The sequence below is a fragment of the Miscanthus floridulus genome, chromosome 1 (genome assembly GCF_019320115.1).
Source record: "Miscanthus floridulus cultivar M001 chromosome 1, ASM1932011v1, whole genome shotgun sequence".
In the NCBI taxonomy this organism is placed as follows: Eukaryota; Viridiplantae; Streptophyta; class Magnoliopsida; order Poales; family Poaceae; genus Miscanthus; species Miscanthus floridulus.
In genome coordinates this window covers 9677568-9702925 of record NC_089580.1, presented here as the reverse complement: position 1 = coordinate 9702925, position 25358 = coordinate 9677568, and the positions used below count along the sequence as shown (strand labels likewise).

The following is a 25358-nucleotide window of genomic DNA, read 5'->3' as shown; positions in this document are numbered from 1 at the left end:
TCACATATGCTTGATAGTGATCATTCGATTATGTGAGAGAGCAATTCTAGTGCGATTGCATCGTGAGGTTGCATCGAGTGACACTAGGTGATCAAGTTGCAAGCCGGTGGTGCTTGTTACTCTTGGAGGTTGCCACCTCCTAGACGGCTTGGTGGTGGTCTCCGTCGAAGCCCGCAAGAAGCTTTGTGCGGTGCTCCGGAGAAGAGCTTTGTGAGGGGCATTGTGCTCGCCCCGCGGGAGCCACGAAGAGCAACTCTAGTTGAGCGTGTCATTGAGCTACCCTCACTTTCAGGGTAGGTTCTTGTGGTGCCCGATGTGCGGGCTTTGGCGGGTGATGCCAATTAGCCGCCGAACCACCAAGTGACCGGTCGACACAACGGAGACGTAGCGTGTTAGCAAGCACGTGAACCTCGGGAGAAAATCACCGTGTCAACCTTGTTCTTCCCGTTGGTTTGCAATCCCTTTACACAAGCTTGTGATTACTTTTATATACATTGTGCTTGTGTAGTTGCTCTTATAATTAGTTAGCTTGTGTAGCTCACTAGTTATCTTCTTGCTTGTGTAGCATAGAAGTAGCTCCCTTGCGTGGCTAATTTAGTTTGTGTAATCTTGTTAGTCACATTGCTTAGTTTGTGTAGCTAAGTATTTGCGCTCTCTAATTTGGCATTGGTTGTCTTGTTATCGAGCATTGCTAGTGAGCTTAGTTGGCTTTGTGCTTTTGCTTACTAGCATGTGTAGGAGCTCCCTCATTGCTTGAAGTACTAGTGGCATAGGTTTGTGTGACCTTGCTCCTAGAATTGGTTAGGTGAGCTCTAGCTAGCCCGGCACCTTTATTGCTTAATTAGGATCTTAGCGAGGTGCTAGAGAACATAGGTAGAGGGATGTAGTCTTGGCTATACCGATAGTTTTAATTCCGCACTTATTTCGGTTAGCCGGTGCGATTAAGTTTTAGAAATGACTATTCACCCCCCCCCCCTCTAGTCGCCGTCTCGACCTTACAAACGAAACCCTCAGAACTTTCTCCTCTTTACAACGGCAAGGTCCTCGACCATTCCCGCAAGCGCCGGCGCGACGAGCGATGGCACTGGCGCTTATGCCAGCCACACGGGACCCACACTGACCTATCTACAAGGCCGACGCTCACCTAGGGTTCGATGTGAGATGATGGGTTGCGGTTGCACGGGCTAGGATGCCGTGGAAGGACCTCTCCACGACGGTGGGCACCCTGCAGCAATGGCGACAACGTTTAGGTGAGCCACAGCAACAACAAGGCGGTAGGGGTAGCGAGTGAGCACCAACATCTCACTAGTGACCTTACCGAGAAGCCAGCTCGGCCGAAGATGACCCGAGCGAGGCTGGCCACATGCGCGCTGCGAGGTGAACGGCGGACCGCAAAGGCACGGCCGTGTCAGCGGCGAGGAGGCAGCACTAGAGCTACAACTAGCGTGTGCACGACGAAGAGGGAGCCAAGGTGAGCTAGTAGTGCAGAGGAATTGGCGCGGGGTGAAGTGGTGGAGGCTAGTGTGTGGTGGCGGGCAAAGCTCCAAAATTGGAGCTCGGCCGAGCCGCAATCAAGGCGGGGTGGGGTCAGCTGGAGAGGGGACGTGAAAGCGGAGACGCGAGCACGAGGAATTGATGAGAGGTGCTCGCTCTCTGACTCGCCGCGACGTGACTCGGTGGCGGCGAAAAGCAGAGAGAGAAGAGAGAAAGAGAGAAATGGAGCGTGGCAGTGGGCTCGGCTCATCCTTGCCTTGGCGGGACGCGAGCGGCGAGCTCAAGAGGCCCACGCACCAGCGCTACGAACAACGTGTGCCCATGTCCGACCGGCGTGGCTTGCGCGCCGCACTGCCATAAATGGCATGGCGACAACGGCTCTCCCACGTGCGCGCGGTAGAGACGATACGCGCAGGGTCGGCAACGGCGCAGAGATGCAGCGACCGGCGTGGACGCGACAACGATGCGACGGTAGCGGTAGCGTCGCGACGCGAGGAGCAGTGGCGGACGCGACAGCAGCGCAGCGCGGGACGGGGCAAGTGGCAGCAGCGGCGGCTCCACACGACGGGGTCGGCAGCAACAGCGGCGGCTCCGCACGGAGGGCCAGCGGTAGCCGAGCCATGGCCAGGCCAGAGGCGGCCACGCCCGGCCGTGCGCGGCAGCGCGCGCACGCGTGACCAACGCGGCGACGCCGAGCGCCTGAGCGCGATAATCGCGGCCACGCGACCAACCAGCCCGAAACCGGTAACGCGGACGAATTTTAAAAAGCTCAACACGACCAAATGGTTGCTCCTAAACCTAAACCGTCTTCACCATGCTAAAGATGGCACATGAGACTACCAAATCGAGCTATTACGCTACACCACTCTTGAATCCAATCTCTCACGATAAATTGCTAAACATAGCAGTGTCTAACTGTTGACAAACTTAAAATTTCTAAGTTTTTGAGTTGAATTTGATTTTCATTTACGATTTCTAAGCTAGTCAAAATATAAGCTAGTATTATCATTTTTCGACCGCTAAGTATTTCATTGTCATCTACAAAATTTGCACTTCCAACTTTATTTAAGTATCACACACATGTTCTATAGCATTTTTTCTTAATAAAAATTAGTTTTAAACCCTAAGTGATATAACATGACTATTGAATCAACTTTCGTTTCGTATTTTTGTTGATCGTTTTGAGTTACGGAAATTGATATACACACTTTATTACATGCATTAACACATAAACATGATGCTTATGACATATTTTAGTAAATGATTTACGATGTAACACCGAGGGTGTTACACAGCGGCAGCTGCAGTCGGTAGGGCGGCTGACAACATACTTCACGCGGAGTCCTCTCCGCGGGAATGGAGGTGCCGCGGGGATGGGGGGTGCCATAGGGGATGGCAAGCGGGAACGCAGGATGGAGGCAAAAGCGCGGCGGATTGGGACAATCAGATGGCCGCACGGCACCGTGAAGCCACAACGTTCGAGTGCGGGAGTGGGGGAGACAAGCTTCTGTGGGGATTTGATTTGTTTTTTGGCGAGCGGCGCATGCAATAGTGAGTGGTGCGAAGCGTCCGGCCTTCCAAACGTCTTAATTGTAGCATTACCGTTCTATCATCTATCAGTGACCATCAACTCAAAAAAATCTATCACTGACCAATACAAGAATTTTTTTTGAAACCACAGTGGAGAAAATACATAAACGATACTTTTTTTTTTTGCAAAACGCATAAATGATACATTATAATAGGCACTTATACAATGATAAGGGACCTAAAATTTCCAGGGAAGAGAGTAAAAAACCGGGGGAAAAAATGGGTCATCTAGCTGAATGCATGTTTCAAGCAATGTAAAACCTCACTAATTTGCCAAAGCAGCAGCAGGATGCCTCCAGCATTGTCACTCCTCTGAGCGTTCAGAGCCCTCGTCACTGTCGTTGCAAGGGACGGTGTAGTGGATCACGACGCGGGCTCCGGACGACAGCCTGCACGAAGGGTTCAAATCACAGCCCTCAATACCAGAAGGATCGGACCACACGCCCGGATTATTCCACTGCGTCAAGACGACGACGGGGCCAAAACAAGAAAAAGCATCGATCGAGTGCATACCGAGCACTGACAAAGAGTTCACAGTAGGTTCAGGTAAGAAAGGCCACGGGCGGCACTTAACTTTCCTCGATCTTGACGAGCTTCTCCTCCTTCCTGAACGAATCCGCCCTTGTAGTTGTAGTCGCGGACGCGACCGAGGTGTCGGCGAACCTCCTGCTCCCGTTCCCGGAGGCCACGTCGCAGTCCTGCCGGGCTGAGGAGCTCCGCCGGCAGTCCGAGACGGGGGACTTGAGCGAGTCGCCCTTCGGGTGCAGGAAGGATGACAGGATTGGCGTCCGGGGGAGGCACCTCGTGCGCGACGATGTGTCGTCGGTTTTATCCTCTTCACACCTTGTGCAATCTAGAGCGTCGCCGGCCCTGCAGATTAGTAAGTGTGAGAGCATGTTCCACCATAGTCCATAAAACGAAAATAAAATCACAAATGCTATACAACACACATGTGTTTTAGCAAAAAATAAAAAACACATGGATTTTTTTTTATCTCTCTCCCTCTATCTTTCTCACCGGTGACCACCGGCGCCGGCGCCGGCGACCGGCGAGCTCTCCCCGGCACCCGCGCCGTGGCAGTGGCGGCGGCGGATCTCCTTCCATAGAAAAAAATTGTGATATGTGGAGGCTGGAGGTAGAAGAAGGGTGGAGGCTGTTGGATCTTAATCCTATGGTACAAAAAAATTCATGTGTTGAAACTGTATAAAACACATGGTTGTGTAGTAGACAGACTTAAATAAAATACATATACCAAGCACAATCCTAGGCCATCAAAATGTTACTGCATTCATATGTCACAAGTGCACCATATGGCCAATGTTAAATGAAGTTGCAGCTCTGTCAGATAAATGTTGGGTTTTTAATAGACTGAAGAAACCATGATCTAGTAGCAATGCAGATGAATGGAATGGAACCCACTGTCTTCTTAGTTGCAGTATTTTCTTTTAGAAATGGTCCCGCCAATAGAATGACAGCTTGGAAAGATACGATACAACTGACTGTTCATGAGGATGAACCAACAGGGTCACTTCTGTATTTCAGTAGAGCAACAGGAGAATCTTGCCTGGCAGCCAGCAACGTGGTCCTATACATCTGACAAGCGGCTCGTGTTGGGAGAATGAGGGGAATTTCAGAAGTGGATTGGTGACAGCAACAAAGTGACCGAAAGAGAATTCACCCCTCCGATCTGTATTTTCGGTGACATCTTTACTATACTAAGCCGCTTCACCATAACTAGTCATGGCCCCTGCCTAAGCATAGTATTATAACATTCAGATAGATTCTAAGAAAGTAAAATAGGAAATGGATGAAACAGAGAGATTGTAGTGTTTTGTCATGTTGCTCCACGCCTTATTTACAACCCTCTCATTACCAATCTGGGATCCTGCAGACCTCAAATTCTTTCCCGGCAGGTAGATTCCCGTACTTTGCTATTTTGTTTGATAGATACATGCCAGCTACATGCTGGCATTATATGACAACCGTACAGTGTTTCTGGTATCAACCTGTTAGTGTTAGGCAACTGCAAAAGCAATGGTCCTAGCGTTCATTAATATTCTCCAGTACATGGCTCTTCTCCAACTCTTAGCTCTCTGATCCCAGCCTAAAACAAACCCAACCAAATTGCAAAACATATATGCAACCAATAATGTTTTGCGTCCCTATCAGCAATTAGTGCAAAATTTTGGATTCAATGCCCATATATCATTGGATCCACTCTTGATGAGAAATAATTTTGGAAAAGGAAACATAACTAACAAAAATCAAATTGATAAGCTAAAAGCACAAGGACAAGCAAACTCTGCAATACATAATAGTATGAAGTCATGGATTAGAAGGTCTCAGACAGTTGAGCCGCTCTAGCTAAAAAATTTCTTCAAAATCTACAGCCATTAAGTATGTCATGGAATTATGTATGGTTTGAACAGTTAGTCTATCCCACATATTTGTGTGTACCCAGAAACAATATCCAAATATTAATTTATCTAAGCACAATATTAAGATCATAGAGTGAAGCACTGAAGCTTACCTTTCTGCGTTGTAGGAAGAAGACCGTTTAAGCACTGAATACCTCTCAGCTGGAACATCTCTTTGCATCTTAGTCTCAATAAGGCTCCCACTGAAGTATTCCTTTTCTTCTAACCTCATTCCCGTTAACCTGGGATTTTCTGACAGGTAATCAAGCTCACCCATCATCATGGTGCGGGAAATTAACGGCGAGGGGAACTTCAGGTTTGGGAACCTTGGCTTGTATGTCTGAACGATTCCGGCATTTTTACGATCTTTCACCGAAAGTGAGCCACAAGTGATGAGCTGCATCAGTACATTTGTCGGCTTTAGCTTCGGGCAGGTGGGCACAACAATATCCTCCTCTTCAAGAATCCGAAAGCTGTTCGTCACATTATCCGCTCGTATCAACGACTCTAAACTCTCAGATTTGGCACGGGTCGACGGTATGCTCAATGGAGTAATACACTGGTGCAGGAGTTCCCTGGAGATCCCTTGGAGATCTGCTGACCGGCGAGGACGGCTTTGCCGATACTCGGTAATTTCACGAACGACAGCATCATGATCTGTGCTCAGACTCTTCTTGCGTATCTCGGGTGCTCTGCGGCCCGATCTTCTGCCAAGATCATCAGTTTGAGTTGCAGCATCCATGCAACCGGTGGGCTTGTAAACTCTGAACTCCACTGGGCTCGCAGACCCGCTCGCTGGCAGTTGAGTCCTCTCATTCCTCTGGGGCTCCTCCGACTGCTGTGACATGGCCTCCAAGGAGCGATCCCTGCACGGAGAGGGGGTGTCATCCTCATCTTGTGAGGGCACAGACGGTGACCGTCGGGCCTTGGCTTCTCTAACTATCACGCTAGGAGGGGGCGATGGGTAGGAATGATCTCTTGGCAATGGCTGCCGTGCACCCTCTTTCGGTCTGCTCGGTTGCTTTTGGTTGCCGTTACTGATAGTGACAGGGTAAAATGGACCTGAACAGCCAGAAAATACTAATCAGCGAGCAACCAACACTGTCACGAATTGAGTTGAGGCATTGAGCACTGAACTTTCTAATCCAAGTTCAGAAATAAAAAAAATGCGAATTCAGAAGGAAAAAAAATGCTCACCTGAAGGGGATTGGTCCACGAGCTCGGAGCCCTTGAGCACGTACTCGCCGTCGGTCGCCGCGACGACGAGGTCATCCTCCGAAAGGTCGTGCCACACGAACCCATTCTTGTAGCTCCTGAAAACCATCGACTGACCAATCAACACGGAAGCACCCAAAAATTGGCCAAGAAAAGCAGCTCAAGAAAACGTCACGGAAAACGAGCAGTGTTGCAGTACCTCTTGCAGGACCACGAGTACATCGCAGCCATGCCCTTGCCGCGCACCATGTTGAGGTGATTAATCACATCTGAGACCCGCCGGCCGCCGCCACCCCAGAAAAGAAAAACCATCGTCGTTAAAACGAGAGCTGGTAGAGAAAGTGGAATTGCGTGCGAGGTCGCGTCCGCTTACCTCTGAGGTAGAGCCCCTCCGGCGAGGCCAGCGGCACCTCGACGAAGTGCGGGTGCTCGAGGTGGCGGCTCCGGGTGAGGTAGTACACCACCGGCACCTTCCGCGCCGCCGCCGGCCTCTGTCGCTCGGGACTCCGCGGCCGCCGCCCTCGGCTCTCCATTCTCGCCCAGCTTCAGTTTCACGCTCCTCCACTCCTAGGAAGAAAAGAAACTGAAGTCGCGTCAGCAGCAGGAGAAGATGGCAGGAAAGAATCCGGAAAGCCCGCTTCAGTTACATCACATCAAACGGCGCGGCGGCACAAAATACAAGCATAGCATAGCAACCTCCCAATTTCCCATCGAGTAATTAAATAATAAACAAAACAAAAACAGAGGCGGCTGCAGCGAAGTGAGGGTACCTCGAGCTCCAAGTCCAAAGCCTTGAAACCATGCCGAGATTAGCGGGCGGGTGCCTCCGGAACCTGCATTCCCCGGCGCATGAAGGCGGCACCGAGATTGGAACTCGCCGGCAATCAGAATTGGGACGAGAAGAGAGAGAGAGAGAGAGAGAGAGAGGTGGTATAGGCGCGCACGTCCCGGCAGGGTCCTTTTCGGGCTCACTGGCGCGGGCACATGAGGGGACGGGACACCGGGGAGCTGATCCTGATCCCAAACTTTCCTCTCATATTTTTGACGCGGGAGCAGGCGATGTGACCACAGGAAGGGCCAAGCGGGTGCGTACAAACAAAAATCCTCGGTTGGAGCTTTCCGGCCGGTAGGAGGGGGAGGGGGAGTGGGAGGCAGGCGCGGACACGCAGGTGCTTCCAAGCCTCAAAAGGGTTGGTTGGTTGGTTTACAGCGAGGCGTGAGGAGGATGCGTGCTTGGGCGGGAGGAGCACGAGAGGGAGCAGCGGGGCGGGGAGGATGTGATATGCGCGACGAGACGAGCTCAAGAAGGCAATGACGGCATTGAATCGGGGCGGCCGAGCAGGGCACTGGAGCAGGGCGTAATGGCGGGCACGGGCCTGCAAAACGGGAGCTTTTTCGGGCGAGCGAGCAGGGAAGGGAATGACTTTTTCCGTGGGCCGAGGCGGGAGTCGCCGTCGACCTCTCGACTGCGAGTCTGCGGCCGCGGCAGCTGCGCCTGGTGCGCGTCAGGTTAATGGCCGGGAAAGGGGAAGGAGGGGGTGGGGGCACGGGGCAGGCAGGGGCTCGAGGTGAAACGACAGCAGAGGCGACTAAAATTCCTATCCCATGGAACGTATGGTTTCTACGTGAGCTTCTAAAATTCTTGTCACGTTAAATATTTAGATATATATTTAGAGTATTAAATATAGATTAATTATAAAATTAATTGTGTAACTTGTGATTAATTTACGAAACGAATCTTTTAAGCCTAATTAGTCCACAATTTGACAGCGTAGTGCTACAGTAACCATGTGCTAATAATAAATTAATTAGACTTAGAAAATTCGTCTCGTAAATTAACCTTCATCTATATAATTGGTTTTATAATTAATCTATATTTAATATTCTTTATTAATATTTAAATATTCAATATGACACCTAATAACCAAACACTCCTGGCGCTGGCCGGCGCAGGGCGGGCAGGGGGATAAAGCAGCGGGTACTGGGACTGGCACTGGGTGAGCTGGGAGTGACGACTGCCGCAGCAGGAGGCGAGAAGAGAACAGTGGAGTGGAGTGGACGGCAGTGGCGCCGGGCGGTTTTGGCGGGTGAGACAAGTGTACGAGGGGGCGGAGCTGGTGGCATTGATTGCGCTAGCGCCCGTCGCGCGCGTCGGAGGGGCGGGGGGCGGGGGTCGGGCAGCGGGCTCCTTGCCAATGCCTTGCCTAGCCACGGAGCGCGGAGATCGGCGGTGATTAGCAGGCATCGAGGACGGGGCTCGACCATGGCTTGCAAACACCGGGCTCATGGACCACCCACCCTCTGGGTTGGTCCCTCAGGATTTTTGCCGTGTGGAGACGTGGATTGGTTGGTTGCCCTCCGCGTCCGGCGTCCGGCGTCTGGAGCGGCCGGGCCGGGCCGTTTCTCGTCTCCTCTCATCTCCGTGGAGGTGCAGGCGAGCAGCACGGCACGCACGGGACAGGAGACAGTGGCGGAGCCAGAATCACAGTCAAGGGGGCCAAATTGGTCAGATTGATCATAGTTTAGTGGTCCATCAGCTAGTACTTACTAAGGAGAAGGAAGCTTATTACTTCCCCATCATCATCATTACCTCATAATTGTGTTTAGCTCTGGAGCGAGATAGGAATGTTCAGGTGTTTGGCTAGAGATACGTGGAATGAACCGTTCTAGTAGAGAATGTTTTTCTAAGATGTCGTCCCTTTCGTTCCTCCATAAATGACTAAATGCGGTACTTTCTTCCTCCTAAATTATAAGTCATTACAACATTCTTAGTGAGTCAAATCATCTCAATTTTGATCAACATTATAAAAAGAATTATAAAGATTTATGACATCAAATGAGCATACTATGAAAATATAATTAATGAAAAATCTAATGATATTTATTTGATATCATAAATATCATTACTCTGTTATATGAATTTGGTCAAAGTTGAAATGCTCAAAAAAAAGGTTAGAATGACTAATAATTTTAGACGGATGGAGTATCATCTTGCCCCTTTTCGACGCCGTTGGTCTTTGCCCTCTCTTCTTCTGGCTCGCTTGCTTTTGCCACACCGGCTATGCTCGACCTCCTCCCCACCAGCTCGGCCTTCACCGCAACACCCACTCACTGAACCCCTTTGGCTCAGCAGTGGTGTCCACTCGCTCGCTTCGCACCACAAGCTCAGCGCAACGGTGGCACCTGCCTGCTTCGCCCCTTCGGCATGGCAGCAGTTCCAAACAGATCCGCCCCACCAGTTCAGTCCCTCCGACCAAACAACTAATTGAGACTGTTCAACACAAATCAGCGCCCTGTTCGCTTGGACTTGTTTGGCTGATAAGCCATGACTGAAAATATTGTTGGCTGTTTTGATGTGAGAGAAAAATATTGTTCGTTGGCTGAAAAATACGGCCTGTAAGTCAAACAAGCCGAAGCGAACATGGTGCTGCACCATGCCGCCCTCGCCGCCACCAGGCGTTTGTCTCCGACTTGAGTCGCCAGAGCAGTGTCCAGATAGACCCTCCATAGATTTTTCAGCGAGGCCCCCACATTGCCTGCGTTGGCGACTCGGGCGACTCTCCGACTACGCTGCCACCAGGCGTTTGTCTCCGACTCTGCCTCCCTCGCCGCCGCCCGAGCTGGTTGTCGGAGGCCCGGCAAGGAAGGCAGTGGCGGGGCTTTCTTGTTGGAGAACGCTTCTCTCGTGGAGGCCGCTACATCGTCGATCTCTTGGCGACGTCCTCGAAAGCCGTGGCGTTCGTGCCGCAGTCTTCAGATCCGGTGGTCGGGGTCGTGGATCCACCTCCCCACGGCGTGAAGCTTGGATGTGTGGCGGCTGTGCGGCGCGACAGCACAGGCCCGGGCTCGGGCTGGAGCACGGGCGCGACGGCGGCGGCGTGGGCACGACAGCGGCAGCAGCGCTGCTCTGGCTCCGGCGCGGGCACAACACAGCTGTTGTTCGCGCTGCGCGGTGGCAAGGCTTCCCGGCGACGGTCGCAGCTGCCTGTGGTCGACAGGATGTGTGGATGGTGGTGCCAGCTGCTGCTTGGGCGGTAGCGGCGTGGGTTCACATCTCGTTCACCGGCAAGATCGTGGATGGTTCCTGTCGGTGGCTGGGGTGCGACGTTGGCGAGGTTGCTGGGCTGGGGATGCTTCGTTCCATCCTGGGGTGGTTAGTGCTAGTGAGGATGACAGTGGTCCTTGACGACCGACACTACATCAGATTGCGCAGTTTTGACAGCGCTTGTTTGTTGCAACAGCGTCAGCTTGTCCACGGCGGCTCTCTACAATCGTAGCCACGGTGAGTGTTGGGTTCATAAACCTAGGGTTCCAAGTAGACAGCACGTAACTCATGGACCGACCCAAGAGTCTCAAATGACTGGCCAGAAGGGCGACCCAGTCACCGACCGGAAGGTCTGGCCGAAGAGGAACAGCGCCCTCTCATCGGCTGCTTCGGCTCACCTCTCCACCCGGAGCGTTCACTTCGACTCCAGTCGCCACCGGACGGCCTCTCCGATCGGAAGGCCTAGCCCAAAGCACTACTTCCGACTCCGACCCCGCGTCTCCGACCGGGGATCACAGGAACCCTGCTCACCGCTCTTCTCCGACCAACACACTCAGAGCTGACTGGAGCCATCCGACCGGGGACGCCCGCTCGGTAGGAACCAGAAGACGTGCGGAGGAAAGCAAGGCAAGGCTCATAAGTCAAAACCACTGTACCAGGGACAATACCCTATATGGAACAGTACTCTGTAGCCACCCTGACACAAACAATACTATAGGCGCCGACATCTCCCTCTACAGTATTATAGGAGCCGCTAAAACTCCTATACGGTAAGGCTCCCCACGTGCCTCTAGGCATCGATAGCGGTATGGACGCCAGGATTTACCGTACAGGGTGAACATAGCAAGACTCCTCACATGCCTCTAGGCATCAAACAGTATTTGCAGGTACCGACGTCCACCATCCCTGAAAAAGGTAGCACAACCTTCTGTATGCATCTGACATTCTATAGTGACATCAACAATGTTGTAGGCGCCTACCATTATCTTGTACCCGTCGGTGTGGGCAACAAGGCTCGGTAGGCGTGGGCAACAAGGCTCGGTAGCATACGTACCCTCACCCTCTCACTTGTAAAGCCATCCCATTTATCTATAAAAGGGGACGTGTCCCCTCCAACAAAGGAGAGAGCCCTTCTTGAAGATAACAAGCACCGATCAAGTTCACTAGCTCACAACCACAGAACCGCCGGGTTCGTACCCTAAGCACACTCTTGAACACTTAGCTCATAGCGTAGCTCCTGTCGCTCTTGGCCCTTCCGACCGGAGCCGACCGGACCTCTTGTACACCACATCTTTCTCCTTCTCGTTTGTAACCCCACTGCAAACTTCGAGCACCTGGGCTCAGGAATAAAGTCACTGGCCGACCCAAACTAGACGTAGGGCACGTTGCCTGAACCAGTATAAATCATGTGTCATTGAGTGCTAGGCCACCTCCGATCACAACGTACGGTAAAACTACAAATATTCACTAGTTGGTTACTTTCTACACCGATAGTTGGCGCCGTCCGTGGGGAGGACGCTGTACGTTCAACACTTTTTGGTCATCGGATGACCCACTTTTCCGCCACCCTCGCCGTGGCGAGCTCAGGCGATACGATTCGCTTCGGCTCGCTGGACTTTCCCGCACTCTCACCCGCTGGGATGCGGGTTCCACCCATCTTCGAGCCATCCCATGCCTTCCTCTTTGGAGGCCTGAACTTCATCGCCGACCGGCTTGGCGAGCTACATCTCCACGAGGAGGCTCACGTCCTGGCACCCATCGGAGGAGCGCCCTCCATCGACTCCAGGACGCACGACTTCGACGACGCAGCATCTGCGCTTCTTTTCGAGAAAACTCTCTGCTCAAACCCCGCTGTGAGTAATATACACGCTATTATTTACTTACTATTCTCTATCTTCCGCCGATTACCCGGCGGAACCCCGTTGTCCCCAATGCAACCGTCGTACGACCGGTTCCCCAACGGCCTCGCGTCTTCCACAGACGCATACACCCGGGGGCTCCGAAGGATGACTGCGCCGCCCCCTCTCGCATCCGAATTTGTGGGAATGGCGAGCTATGCTCCCACCTGTTTCCTCGACCTCATGGATGACGATGGTGAGAGTGACGGCTCCAGCATCGACAACATGGCACCTAGCCACCGTCCGTCCTGGGAGTGCGCCATGGCGGACCCTCTGGGACACCCACCGGCGGAAGCGGAGTCCTCACGGACTCACACCTCTCCGGACCCTCACGCGAAGACCCCCGAGCTCACACTTGAGCATGGGGAGGAACTACGACAACAGTGGCTGCATCAGCCACCAACTGCGTCGGCACGCTCGGCGCACCACACTGCGCCCCACGCTCATAGATCGGTGAGCGGCGCCTGGGGGCACACCCGTCAGGTCTAGCACAACACCATGGACAGGGGGAACGATCCCCCGCACTTCGCTCAGACGAACTAGAACATCGCCGCAGCGGCAATGCTTCTACGCGGCCTATCCGAGCCGAACGATCCTCGTGAACAGGCGATCCACCGGAACCTCCGGGCACTAGTGGAGACCGCCACCATTCAACAAGCGGAGTGCTCCATATCACGATGCCGACTCACATCCTCGCTCTCCGCTAGGGGAACGAGGACGCGATAGATGGGTCGCTCCACCCGATCGCCGCTACAATCGCCGAGTGCGGCACAGGAGGCTGCACTGGCACCTCATCTTGACCCAACGACCGCTCCGCACCGACCGCCTGTATTCACGTGGCTTGGACCGAACCAAGACACACGCAGCAGCGACCGGAGTCCTAGCCCTAATGGTCCGGGACTGCGGACCTTTGTCCAAAATCCCCAACAAACGCCGCCCCCGCCGCGCTCCGATAGTGGCCGGGGCAAAGGCAAGGCCAAGTGCCCGGATTAGGACGAAGGCCCCTCCACGCAGAGGGGGAAAGGAACAGAAAGAATCACTGCTGACCAGCCAACTCCGCGTTGGTCGCCACGGCTGATCATGCGGGCACGCAGCCCCAGCAGGGCCCTTCCGGCCACTTCCATGAGCTCATGGAGAGCCCATGCACCAACCACGACTACCCCGTAAAACACCTCTACAAGGACTGCCAGCTCCTCAAGCACCTTCTACGGCAAGCCGGTAGGCCGAAGGAAGAAAAAGGCAAGGAAGCAACAATCAAGAAAGGGGGTGTAGCGGGCTAGGACGCGTACCGACCGAAGGACGACAACGACACCCATCTCTTCAAACTACTGGAACAGCTATGTCATTTCTCCTAAGCTTCAATCTTACCATTGTTTACTTAGTATATGCTCCTACAAAAGCACCCCGACCTGAACGCTTTTCGGCCCGGGGCGCTCGGGGGCTCCACTAGGGTACACTACTATCATTATGCTTAATGACTACCTCCCTGTTTTGTTTACATATGGTGGAATTCCTTCCTGCCCAACCGATCGCACCCCATTTTTCCCTACGGCTACGAGCAGCCAAGCCTCGCGGGGCATGCCCCGGGCTCCCAAGGTCGCGGTCTACGGGACAAACAGGCAGGTACGAGAAAGAAAGAATAAAAAACAAAATTATGCTAAGGGAAAACTAAGGAACGAAAGAAAACAGGCTCCCCCGAACGGAGCAATTCCATCACAGAAAATAAAATCGACTGTAGTCATTAAGCACATAGTAATATTTACACGGGGTTCCCCCACAAACTTAAACTTCTACCTTCACTAAACTACTTATATTTTGCAAGTTATTAGACCGGCCTGACGGCATCTGCTATCGGAGCGACCGACGGGGGCACGGGCTGCTCACTCCCCGGTGGCACGACATTTGGCTCGGTCGGGGCCGGGGTGACGTTCACCTCCGACCCAGGCTCCACGCCGTCTACAGACTAGGCAGCATCTTCTCCGTGAATAATTCTGGCCATATCTTCACGACGGACGTCCATCACCCACTGGGTAGAGACTGGCTCCGCCCCTGACCTTGCGTGCGGTAGCAAGCCCTCCTCGATCGACTAGATGTCCTCCATGCTCAAGCCTTCAGCATACCCGCTGCAAATGGCGATGAAGTCCAGGTTCGGATGGTGCGTCGCCACCGATGTCAGTACCCTCGACGCCCCATAGAACAACTCGCTCCTGATAAGGTCCCGAACCACATCTAGGACCTCCGCCAGCTGGACCACAGGCACGCAAGTGCTGGGCGCTGACCCGAAGACATTCGAGACGACAAGCTGGGCAACATTGCAGATCTGGTCAAGATCCCCCTCGAGAGCACGTCGCTCTTCATGGGACTTGGCTAGTTCCTCCACATTCCAGCTGAGGGTCGCATGATCGTCTCTAGGTCCCGCTCCAGCGTCTTCACCTTTCCACTTAGCTCTAAGAGAAGAGCGACAAGCTCAGGAACAGGCTGAAGAAAAAACAACAACGAAGAACAGAAAAAGCACGTACCGACGTGGAAGTTCTCAAGGATGGAGAGATCCTCTGCCTACCGGGCCACCTACTCGCGCAGCCGGGCACTCGCGTCCTCCGACCCCATCACCCGACCTCAGAGCGTGAGCACCTCCTGGCCCATCTCTGACCGGGCCTTCCACTCCGCCTCCAGGGCCTTCCGTGCCGACTCCAGGGCGTTCTGCGCTGACACCAAAGCGGCCCGCTCTGGCTCAAGGGCCGCCAAGGACTCTTGCAATGCTGCCTCGGTGTTCGCCAAGGATGTCCATAACCCCGCCACGGTCTCCGCCTAATGGGCCTTCACCGCCTCGAGCCCTTGCTCGACTGCAGTCACCCGCTCGGCTGCACGCTGCCCCTCCGCCCATGTCGCGGTTGCCTCGGCCACCTAGTCCTAGGACTCACGACGGGTGAACTCTAGCTGACGCTCGAGCTTGGCCATCCGGGCGTGCTCCGTTCGGAGAAAGCGGGACTTACGGGACGACGTCCCCTTCAGTCTCTAAGAAAAACAAACATGCTAAGGCAATGAACAAAAGATTCAGAGGTCAAAGACAGGTCCGCAAAACTCACCTCCGCAGCCAGCTGCAGGTCAACCTCAATCAATTGCTGAGCGAACTTAACCTGCTCCTAGGCGTCTCCAAGCTTCGCGGACAGATTGGTGAGTTCAGACACTGTGGCGTGCCCCTGCTTCCCGAGGATGTCCCAGAGCTGACACTTCTGGGAATTCCGAAGGACAAACCATGCCTTCACCGGGTCCTCAGGGCAGGGCCACTCCAGGTCACCCTCCGGTAGGTCACCGGAGGGCCCAGCCTCCCACCGGACTACCGCCAGCTCCCGCGATGACACCAGCGGCTCCATCGTATCATCCGCCTCGTCATCAGATGGGATGTCCACCACCTCAGTTATGTGGACCGTCGCCGGACGTTCCGACACCATCCCGACCGTGCTCTCCCCTAGCGCCTTCGGCTCTGACCACGTGGGTGAGCCGTGCGGCCCCCCGCCAGGCGAGGCAGGGAGCTCAGTCTCCCTCTCCTCTTCTACCGCGACTGGTGGAGGAGGGGCCACGAGGGTTACTTCTGACGCAGCCCCCACCATCGGCACTAGAATCACTGCCAACATCGACATCGTCGCCGTCACTATGGCAGCAACCGCCCCCAAAAGGGAAGGGCTCATCGCCGCCATCCTGCTTCCCCCGCCGCTCGCCACAGCACGCTGCGGGGTGGGCCTCCATGCCTCCCGCATGGGAGTTGGGGCGATGCTCAACCCCATCATCCCTCGGCCACTAACAGAGGGCGCAGGTAAATCACATTCCAGAGAAAAACTCAACGACAAACGATTGGAAAGAAATAAAAGAGAACATACCAGGTGGTGAGCGGTACGACTCTGAAGGCAAGACTCGACGTCAACGGGCCTGTAGGGCATGGGCCGCTCCCGGGCTGTGACCCACGCCCCCTCACTTCGGCCGAGGGCGGAGACATCCCAACTAGCTCCTTCCCGACCTACGGGTCGCCCCAGCCCTCGGCTCGGGACTCCCCGACCAGAGTAGGGGGTGGGGCATCCTCCGGCCACGAGTCGCATGACACATAGGCGCCAGTCTGCTCCTCCAGCCGCTCGGCTTTGTTGACCGCATCCACGATAGGTGGGGCCACCCCCGACTGCGAGTCGCGCGCCATCGTCGGTCCCGGCAACACATAATTGCCAGTCCGCTCCGCGGACCGACCGGCTTGCTCGGCCACGTCCGCCACAGGCGGTGACGGGACCAACGACGCCACCAAAGGGTGTGGTGACTACGTCCGCTTTACCACCCATTCACCAAAAGCGTCCGCGCTCGCTGCGCGCTTGCTCGGCATGGAGGCCACCGCGTGCCGTGCGACCTCTTGCTCATCACCGACGGACGTTGCTGTAGGGACGCGACGCTCCACCGAGGTCACAACGACCTCTCGACTTCCCTCCTCCTCGGAGAAAACCATGTCGTCCACATCCATGGGGTCCTCTGACTCGAGCTCGGCCTCGATGTCGCTCTTCTTCTCCCTGGCCTTCACGCGCCGGGCAACCTCCTTCTCCTTCTTGTGCTTCCGGTGGGCGACCTCGGCCTTCTTCTTCTTCCTAGCATCTGCCACCTCCTTCTGAGTAGCCTGCTTAGCCACACCCTCCGGACCCTTGGGAAGGTGCGGCCGGGACTTGTAATTTCCAAGCCCCTGTTGAACGTGTGACTCCCAATCAAAAAAGAAAAACACACATAGGAAAAGCAGAGGAGGACATGCGGGCTAAAAAGAAGGAAGCATACCAGGGTGGACACGATCGAGGAGTTGAAAGCCGTGGGCCTCCCTTCGACCTTCTCTCTGGGCTTCAACTACAGCACCCGGCCAAGGCGACTCCAGAGCTCATCGTCCGGTAGATCCTTCGGCGACACGCGGTCCGAGTTCGATGGGCCGCTGTACAGCCACATTGGCCGTGTCCTCTCCGCCAACGGCGCGACCCAGCGACGGTACAGGGTGTGGAACACCCACACCCCATTAAGGCCATGCTTTACGAGCTTTCAGAGCTCCTCCTCGATGACCCCCACCTTATGCTTCTCCTTTTTGGCACAACCGCACGTCCAACTATCCTGTTTCTCCAGCCTCCCACCAGTGAACGTCGGGAACGACGCCACCGCCAGATTCCTAATGTAGAACCACTCCCCATGCAACCCTCGGTTGGAGTCGCAGGGGAGGTACGTAGGATATGAGTCTCCCATGCTCGGTTTCCTCTGCAGGGCGAAACCCCCCACCGGCGTGACCTCGGTCGGGTCCCCCATCGTCAAGGCTCTCGGGGAGAAGAGCCACCGGAAGAAATCCGCGTGCGGCTCCATCCCAAGGAAAGCCTCGCAAACGATGACGAAACCGGCGATGTGCAGCACCCCCGTTGGATTAAGATGTTGCAGCTCCTGACCCCACTCGTTGAGGAGGCCACACAGGAACCAGTGCGAGGGGTATCCCAGCTCACGCTGGTGGAAGGCGAGGAAGGAAACCACCTTGTCGGGCCAAGGTTGCGGGGACTCCTCCCGCCTGGGAACCCTCTAGGGCGCCACCTCCTTCGATGGTAGAAATCCCTTCACAACAAAGGCCTTCAACACCGACTCCCTCATGGTGGACAACTTCTAGTCTGACATTTCACTCTAGGATCACAGAAGGATCGGTGAGTTCTTCTTATTCTCTCTTGCTCTCTCCCCTTTCTTTCCTAGAAACCACCGTGGCTCTTAGGAACACTCATGACAAGAAGAAAGAGGAAAGACGGCGGCAGATGAGGAACAGGCAGAAGAACGGGTCGAAAACCCTTTCCCCTCTCCTACTTAAGGAAAAGGGAACAACAATTAGGGAAGGACTTGCCAATCAAGAGAAGGCAAAATGGCAGAGCGAGGAACTCTCTTTCTTTCCCATTTAATGCAGACAAGACGCACCCTGATCGATAAGACGTGCCCTGCCCGACGGAACGGCTCCTGATCAGACAGGACGTGGCCTGGACCAGGCCCACCACTATCGCATGACCAACCACTACCGCACGCTGGGACAAAAACTAAAGCGCTGCCGTATGCGGGCGGCACCCCGCTTCCCCAGGCCAGGCCTCGAGAAACCCAAACAAGATCTCAGCCGGGGAGATCACTGGACCCCCTAAGTCAATCGAATCACTCAGGATAGACACCAAGAGATAGGTAAGGAAGCAAAGGGGTGCCCCATGTAGGCTATGTCGACTCCGTCAAGAATGACGAGCACTGGTCCCGGTCAGACATTTCTGACTGAAGCTCTTCGAACCCCGTCACTCAGGTCGTTAAGAGGCTCACCCACGAACGATGAGCGAGGATCCTGGTCGGACATTTCCAACTAAAGCTCTCCGAACCCCGTCACTCAAGTCATCAAGGTGAGCATGTGTTCATTAATACAAAAACTGTTCACACAAGGGCTCACCCACGATTGACGAGCGTAGGTCTCGGTCGAACATTTCCGACTGAAGCTCTCCAAACCCCGTCACTCAAAGCCATCAAGGTGAGCACTACCAACGCCCTCTATTTCCTTACAATCATTTCATACATCCATACGCGCATTCATTCCATACGCCCGAACCTCTCGGACGATTCGGGCCCTGAACCGCCCAGGGGCTCGAGAACTAAGCATCGCAACGTGCAGTGAAATGCATCACAATGTTCCATGTTGCGTCACGAAGCGGCGGTTGCCTCATTCGACATGAGCAACCAACAGAGCTAGGGGAGAAAAACATAGATGAGCCCCGTGCGGCCCTCGCCCGGTCAGGCAGATCGGGTCATCTCAACTTTCTTGTTCGATCCTAAACCTCTCGCCAAACCCATAGAATCTCCATCGAGGGGAGGCCGCTAGGCCACCTGGGTCGGTCTCCGAAACAACCTAGGCATCTACTAGGTTGTAGGTAAAGGAGTAGTGGAATATCACAAGAGGGCTATGTCGACCCCGTCATGAACGACGGACCTGGATTCCACTCGATCACACCCGTTAGCGAACTCACCGAGCACGTCACTCGAGCCCAAGTGATCGGGACAAGCGACAAAAATCAGCCCCTCCGGTTGTGTGGAACCGAGGATGGAGTAATGCACACAACTCATACCAACCCCTACTAAGGCCTAATAGGGCTTGGGGGATCAAGACAAAAAGCCTGGGACTGCGACCCCGAACTCGCCCCTTCCAACTGCGCTCCAAAAAACCTAGGTTTGCGACCCCGATCTCGCCCCATCCGGCTACGCTTCCGACTGTGCTCCAAAAACCTGGGTTTGCGACCCCGATCTCGCCCCATCTGGCTATGCTTCTGACTACGCTCCAAACATTCGAGTCGGCGACCCTGATCTCGCCCCACAACTCCGACTCGCTTGATCCCATGGCGTGCATCGATGCCAGCATCAGTGAGCTCTGTCTCGTCCAAGACTGACTCCCTCGCTCGATCCCACGGTGCGCATCGATGCCAGGATCAGTGAGCTCTGTCTCGTCCAAAACACGACTCTGACTAGCTCGATCCCATGGTGCGCATCGACGCCAGGATCAGTGAGCTCTGTCTCGTCCAACACTGACTCCCTCGCTCGATCCCATGACGCGCATCGATGCTAGGATCAGTGAGCTCTGTCTCATCCAAAACACGACTCCGACTCGCTCGATCCCACGGTGCGCATCGATGCCAGCATCAGTGAGCTCTATCTTGTCCAAGACTAACTCCCTCGCTTGATCCCACGGCGTGCATCAATGCTAGGATCAGTGAGCTCTGTCTCGTCCAAAACATGACTCCGACTCGCTCAATCCCACGGTGCGCATCGACGCCAGCATCAGTGAGCTCTGTCTTATCCAAGACTAACTCCCTCGCTCGATCCCACGGCGCGCATCGATGCCAGGATCAGTGAGCTCTGTCTTGTCCAAAACACGACTCTGACTCGCTCGATCCCATGACGCGCATCGATGCCAGCATTAATGAGCTCTGTCTTGTCTAGACTGACTCCCTCGCTCAATCCCACGGCACGTATCGACGCCAGGATCAGTGAGCTCTGTCTCATCCAAAACATGACTCCGACTCACTCGATCCCACGGCGTGCATCGACGCCAGCATCAGTGAGCTCTGTCTCGTACAGACTGACTCCCTCGCTCGATCCCACAGCGCGCATCGACGCTAGGATCAGTGAGCTCTATCTCATCCAAAACTAACTGCCTCACCCAATCCCACGGCGCGCATCGACGCCAGGATCAGCGAGCCCTGTCTCGTCCAAAACTAACTGTCTCACCCGATCTCACAGCGCGCATCGACGCCAGGATCAGTGAAGCTCTATCTTGTCCAAAACCCTTGACTGACTCTCTTGCTCGATCCACGGTGCGCACCGACGCCAGGACCCACAAAGCTCCCTCTCACCCAATCTCTCAAAACAACTAAAAAACCACCTCGGCTGCACAACGACGCCTTGGACGACAAAACTCTGTCTCAAAATAAAAACTCCCCCACTGATAACATAGGAAACCCCCCAGACGGTTCTGCCCGAACCACCTGGGGGCTTGGGGGCTACACCCGCGGGTGCACTCGCGCGCACCCGCCAGCAAGACAAAAATCCTCCGGACGATTCTGCCCGAATCACCCGGGGGCTTGGGGGCTCCTGTCGGGTTCATAAACCCGGGGTCCCTCGGGGATCGGCTTCCACGCCAAGGCTCGGTCTAAGCAGACAACACGTAACTCATTGGCCGGCCCAAGAGTCTAAAACAACAGGCCGGAAGGGTGGCCTAGTCACCGATTAGAAGGTCTGGCCGAAGAGGAACAACGCCCTCTCGTCAGCTGCTTTGGCCCACCTCTCTGATCGGAGCGTTCGCTTCGACTCCAGCCGCCACCGGACGGCCTCTCCAATCGGAAGGCCTGGCCCAAAACACTACTTCCAACTCCGACTCCGCGTCTCTGACCGGGGATCACAGGAACCCTGCTCACCACCCTTCTCCGACCATCACACTTAGAGCCGATTGGAGCCATCCGATCGGGGACGCCCGCTCGGTAGGAACCAGAAGATATGCGGAGAAAAGCAAGGCAAGGCTCACAAGTCAAAACCACTGTACCAGGGACCATACCCTGCATGGAACAGTACTCTACAGCAACCCTAACACAAACAATATTGTAGGCGCCGATATCTCCCTCTACAGTATTGTAGGGGCCGCTAAAACTCCCATACGGTAAGGCCCTCCATGTGCCTCTAGGCATCGATAGCGGTATGGGCACCAGGATTTACCGTAACCGATGAACATAGCGAGACTCCTCACATGCCTCTAGGCATCAAATAGTATTTGTAGGTACCGACGTCTACCATCCCTAAAAAAGGCAGCACGACCTCCCGTATGCATTTGACATTCTACAGTGACATCAATAGTGTTGTAGGCGCCTACCATTATCTTGTACCCACCGGTGTGGGCAACAAGGCTCGGTAGGCATGGGCAACAAGGCTCGGTAGCATACGTACCCTCACCCTCTCACTTGTAAAGCCATCCCCTTTATGTATTAAAGGGAACGCGCCCCCTCCAACAAAGGAGAGAGCCCTTCTTGAAGATAACAAGCACCGATCAAGTTCACTAGCTCACAACCATAGAACTACCGGGTTCGTACCCTAAGCACACTCTTGAACACTTAGCTCATAGCGTAGCTCCTGTCGCTCTTGGCCCTTCCGACCGGAGCCGACCGGACCTCTTGTACACCCCATCGTTCTTCTTCTCGTTTATAACTCCACTGCAAACTTTGAGCACATGGGCTCAGGAATAAAGTCACTGACCGACCCAAACTAGACATAGGGCACGTTGCGTGAACCAGTATAAATCCTATGTCATTGAGTGCTAGGCCACCTCCGATCACAACGTACGGCAAAACTATAAATATTCACTAGTTGGTCACTTTCTGCACCGACACTTAGCGACGACCAATTTCGGTGGGGTTGCGGTGGCTCCTTTGGTTGGTGAGGCACAGTGGGTATGTTGGTGGCAACTCTACGGGACTACTACCTAGTATGGTGTTTCAGTGGAAGGTCTTGGTTGCGGTGTCTAGTGAAGTGGACAGTGGTGTGCCAAGCTTTCTTCTGTGGGTGACCTTCACTTGCTGGTATCTATTTGGTTGGCTGCGGTCCATTTTGACTGGCGCGGTTGTGATTGGCCACGCATGCCAGTGGCTAGCTCACTTCCACTGCGACAACCAGTGGATGGCGGCTCGTTGAAGACGGTTGTCCATGTGGGAATGTTCGTGGCATCTTTAGAAGCTTGAGGGACAACGACGTGCAACGAAGTCGGTGACACCCTTTGCATGGTGCAGGAACAAGATGTGACTTCCCATGGTGGTTGGTGCTATGTAGGATGGAGGTGGCCCTTGTTGGCTGGCGTGGCGGCGACAGGTCACGCATGCCAGTGACCTCGTCATTACCACAGCGATCTCCTACGAGCAGCGGCTTGTTGCAGTTCTTGGCTATGACAAGTCACATGGTGGTTGGTTGGGGCTTGGGCATGGGGTTGTCGGGCGAAGGCCCTGCTAGGCCCTTGGCCGTGGCCGACAATGGTGCCGCCTTTGGCGTCACGCCCCTCGTTGGAGGCATTGTTGTGAGGCCCCTTTATCCTCTTGGAGTTTTGGTTGAAAGATTGTGGTTCTCCGGTCAGCGTTGATGGCATCGAGAGGTGTCGTTTCCCTCCTTGGAGGCATCGCTATGGATAACCTACTTCCCCCTCTAGTTCGCTTGTTCTTTGTGGTGTGCAAGGTGGCGTTCGACGGTTGCTTCTTAGGTTCGCTGGTCTTGTGCTTTTCGTGCGGTGGTGGTCTTGTTGTTGCCTTCTTTGTGAGGGTTTTGTTTTTGTTTTTTTAATTAGTTTGTAAAACTTCTTTTCTATTAATACATATCCGACATGTTCTTGCCGCTGGTTCTTCGAAAAAAATAAAACATGGATAGGATCATCTATCCCTTATATCCAAAACCAAACACACTCACTCTTCTACTCCCCCCATTCCAAATTATAAGTCATTATAAGAATCTTGAGAGTCAAACTATTTCAAGTTTGACCAAATTTATATGATAAGATAATAACATTTATGATTCAAACTAAGTATTATTAGATTCTTTATTAGCTATATTTTTATAGTATACTTATTTGATATCATAAATATTTGTAATTTTTTCTATAATTTTGGTCAAACTAAAGATGATTTGACTCTCCAAGATTCTTCAAATAACTTATAATTTAGAATGGAGGAAGTACCAAACATAGATTGGATAGATTCAAAAAGGAAAACACGGCTCCAAACAAACAAAAGAAATCAAAGCCTACCCTTACCATATCTGAAGTTGACCCTGGGGTGCCCCGTGCTGCCCTGTCCTGACTCCGGCGGTGAGGGTGAGGGTGGAGGCTACGGGCCACATCGTATAGTTTTCTTTTGAAGTTTAGTTCCTATCTTATCGAATATTTGACACATATATAGAGTATTAAATATAAATTAAAAAATAACTAATTATACATATGGCGATTAATTTGCGAGACGATTTTTTTAAGTCTAATTAGTTCATAATTTAATAATATGGTGCTAAACTAAGAACCTGTTTGGTAGGACTGAAAAATAAACTAAAATACTGTTCCGGCTGATTATTACGAAAAAAAAATATTGTTCTATCTTAAAAAAATACTGTTCACATAAACAGTGCTTATATAAGTGGAGTGCTTATATGAGTGGGCTGACCAGCCAGCCAGCCTACCACCAGCCAGCCGAACAGCCTGTAAAGCTAAAGGAGGAATGGTAGCCTCCGTCGTGCCGAATGTCCTTGGGAGTCGCTAATTATTACTCTATCCATTATGTTAAGGTACTCTAATCACCCAGGCGTAGGATTGTCTGTGCACTCACTGCGGCAGCCCTAGCTACTTGTATGCTTATATTTGTACATAGCGCAACTTTTGAGATTGTTTTCTGTCTGATCTAACAAAAATGAATAAGTGGCAAATAAGAAAATGATAGATGGAGCAGAGTGGCAAAGGTCCTTTCTTCTTTTGTACTCCACCCTTTCCAAATTATAAGTCATTTCAACTTTTTTAAAGAGTCAAAGCATCTCAAATATGACCAAAATTTAAGAAGAAATCACAAAGATGCAGACATCAAATAGGTATACTATGAATACATAACTAATGAAGAATCTAATGATACTTATTTGATATTATAAATGTTATTATTTTATTAGATAAATTTGATCAAATTTGAGATACTTTGACTCTCAAAAAAGTTAGAACGATTTATAATTTGAGATGGATAGAGTACTCAAAGAAAAAAAAAGTGTATAGCCGGTCCTAAAAAAATGCATGGATGTATTTGCCAATTCTTATACTCGTGTTATTTCGATACTTAATCTTTGTTCATGTCCCAGTAACCATTTAAACGGGCCCGATCTAACATGTCAGTTCCATCTCTCCTCTCCCAATTCTCTCGTGGACATCACCAACTGCCCGTGCACTTGCCACTCGTGGCGTACCATGCCAACATCGCCTTGTGCTGTTGTGCACCCACCCCTAATGTTGTCGTCCTCTCAACGTGCAGCGCCGCGTCGCCTCTGCCACTCACGATGCGCCGACTCGACAAACACCCTGCCTTGTGCGTCGTCTCACCCTCTCCACCCTATAGTTGCTGTCATCGTGACCCTATGGCCGCTGCT

The 25358-nt window shown here is 53.2% G+C and overlaps 1 protein-coding gene across 4 annotated transcripts; it reads right to left on the bottom strand.

Annotated features, from left to right (window-relative positions):
- Positions 1–3167: 3167 nt before the first annotated feature.
- On the bottom strand, positions 3168–8156 carry LOC136472565 (protein SOSEKI 3-like). Of its 4 annotated transcripts, XR_010762389.1 has the most exons (8): positions 7661–8156; positions 7487–7549; positions 7090–7283; positions 6916–6985; positions 6699–6814; positions 5615–6563; positions 3598–3954; positions 3168–3473 (listed from the first exon to the last, which is right to left on the bottom strand). XR_010762389.1 is itself a non-coding variant. In XM_066470271.1 (6 exons), the coding sequence occupies exons 2-6, from the start codon at positions 7247–7249 to the stop codon at positions 3654–3656; spliced, it is 1596 nt and encodes a 531-aa protein (XP_066326368.1). In that variant the 5' UTR covers positions 7250–7283; positions 7487–8156; the 3' UTR covers positions 3486–3653. The 4 variants fall into 4 exon arrangements, 1 of the variants encoding a protein (XP_066326368.1); XR_010762384.1 differs by having other exon boundaries at positions 7090–7299; positions 7487–8156; XR_010762381.1 differs by having other exon boundaries at positions 3169–3473; positions 7487–8156.
- Positions 8157–25358: the final 17202 nt, after the last annotated feature.

Coding starts and splice junctions, on each gene's coding strand:
- LOC136472565 (XM_066470271.1), bottom strand. CDS start 7,249: ATGGAGAGCCGAGGGCGGCGGCCGCGGAGTCCCGAGCGACAGAGGCCG. Junction 6,815..6,915: donor TACTCGTGGTCCTGCAAGAG/GTACTGCAACAC, acceptor GATGGTTTTCAG/GAGCTACAAGAATGGGTTCG. Junction 3,955..5,614: donor TCTTCCTACAACGCAGAAAG/GTAAGCTTCAGT, acceptor ACTAATCTGCAG/GGCCGGCGACGCTCTAGATT.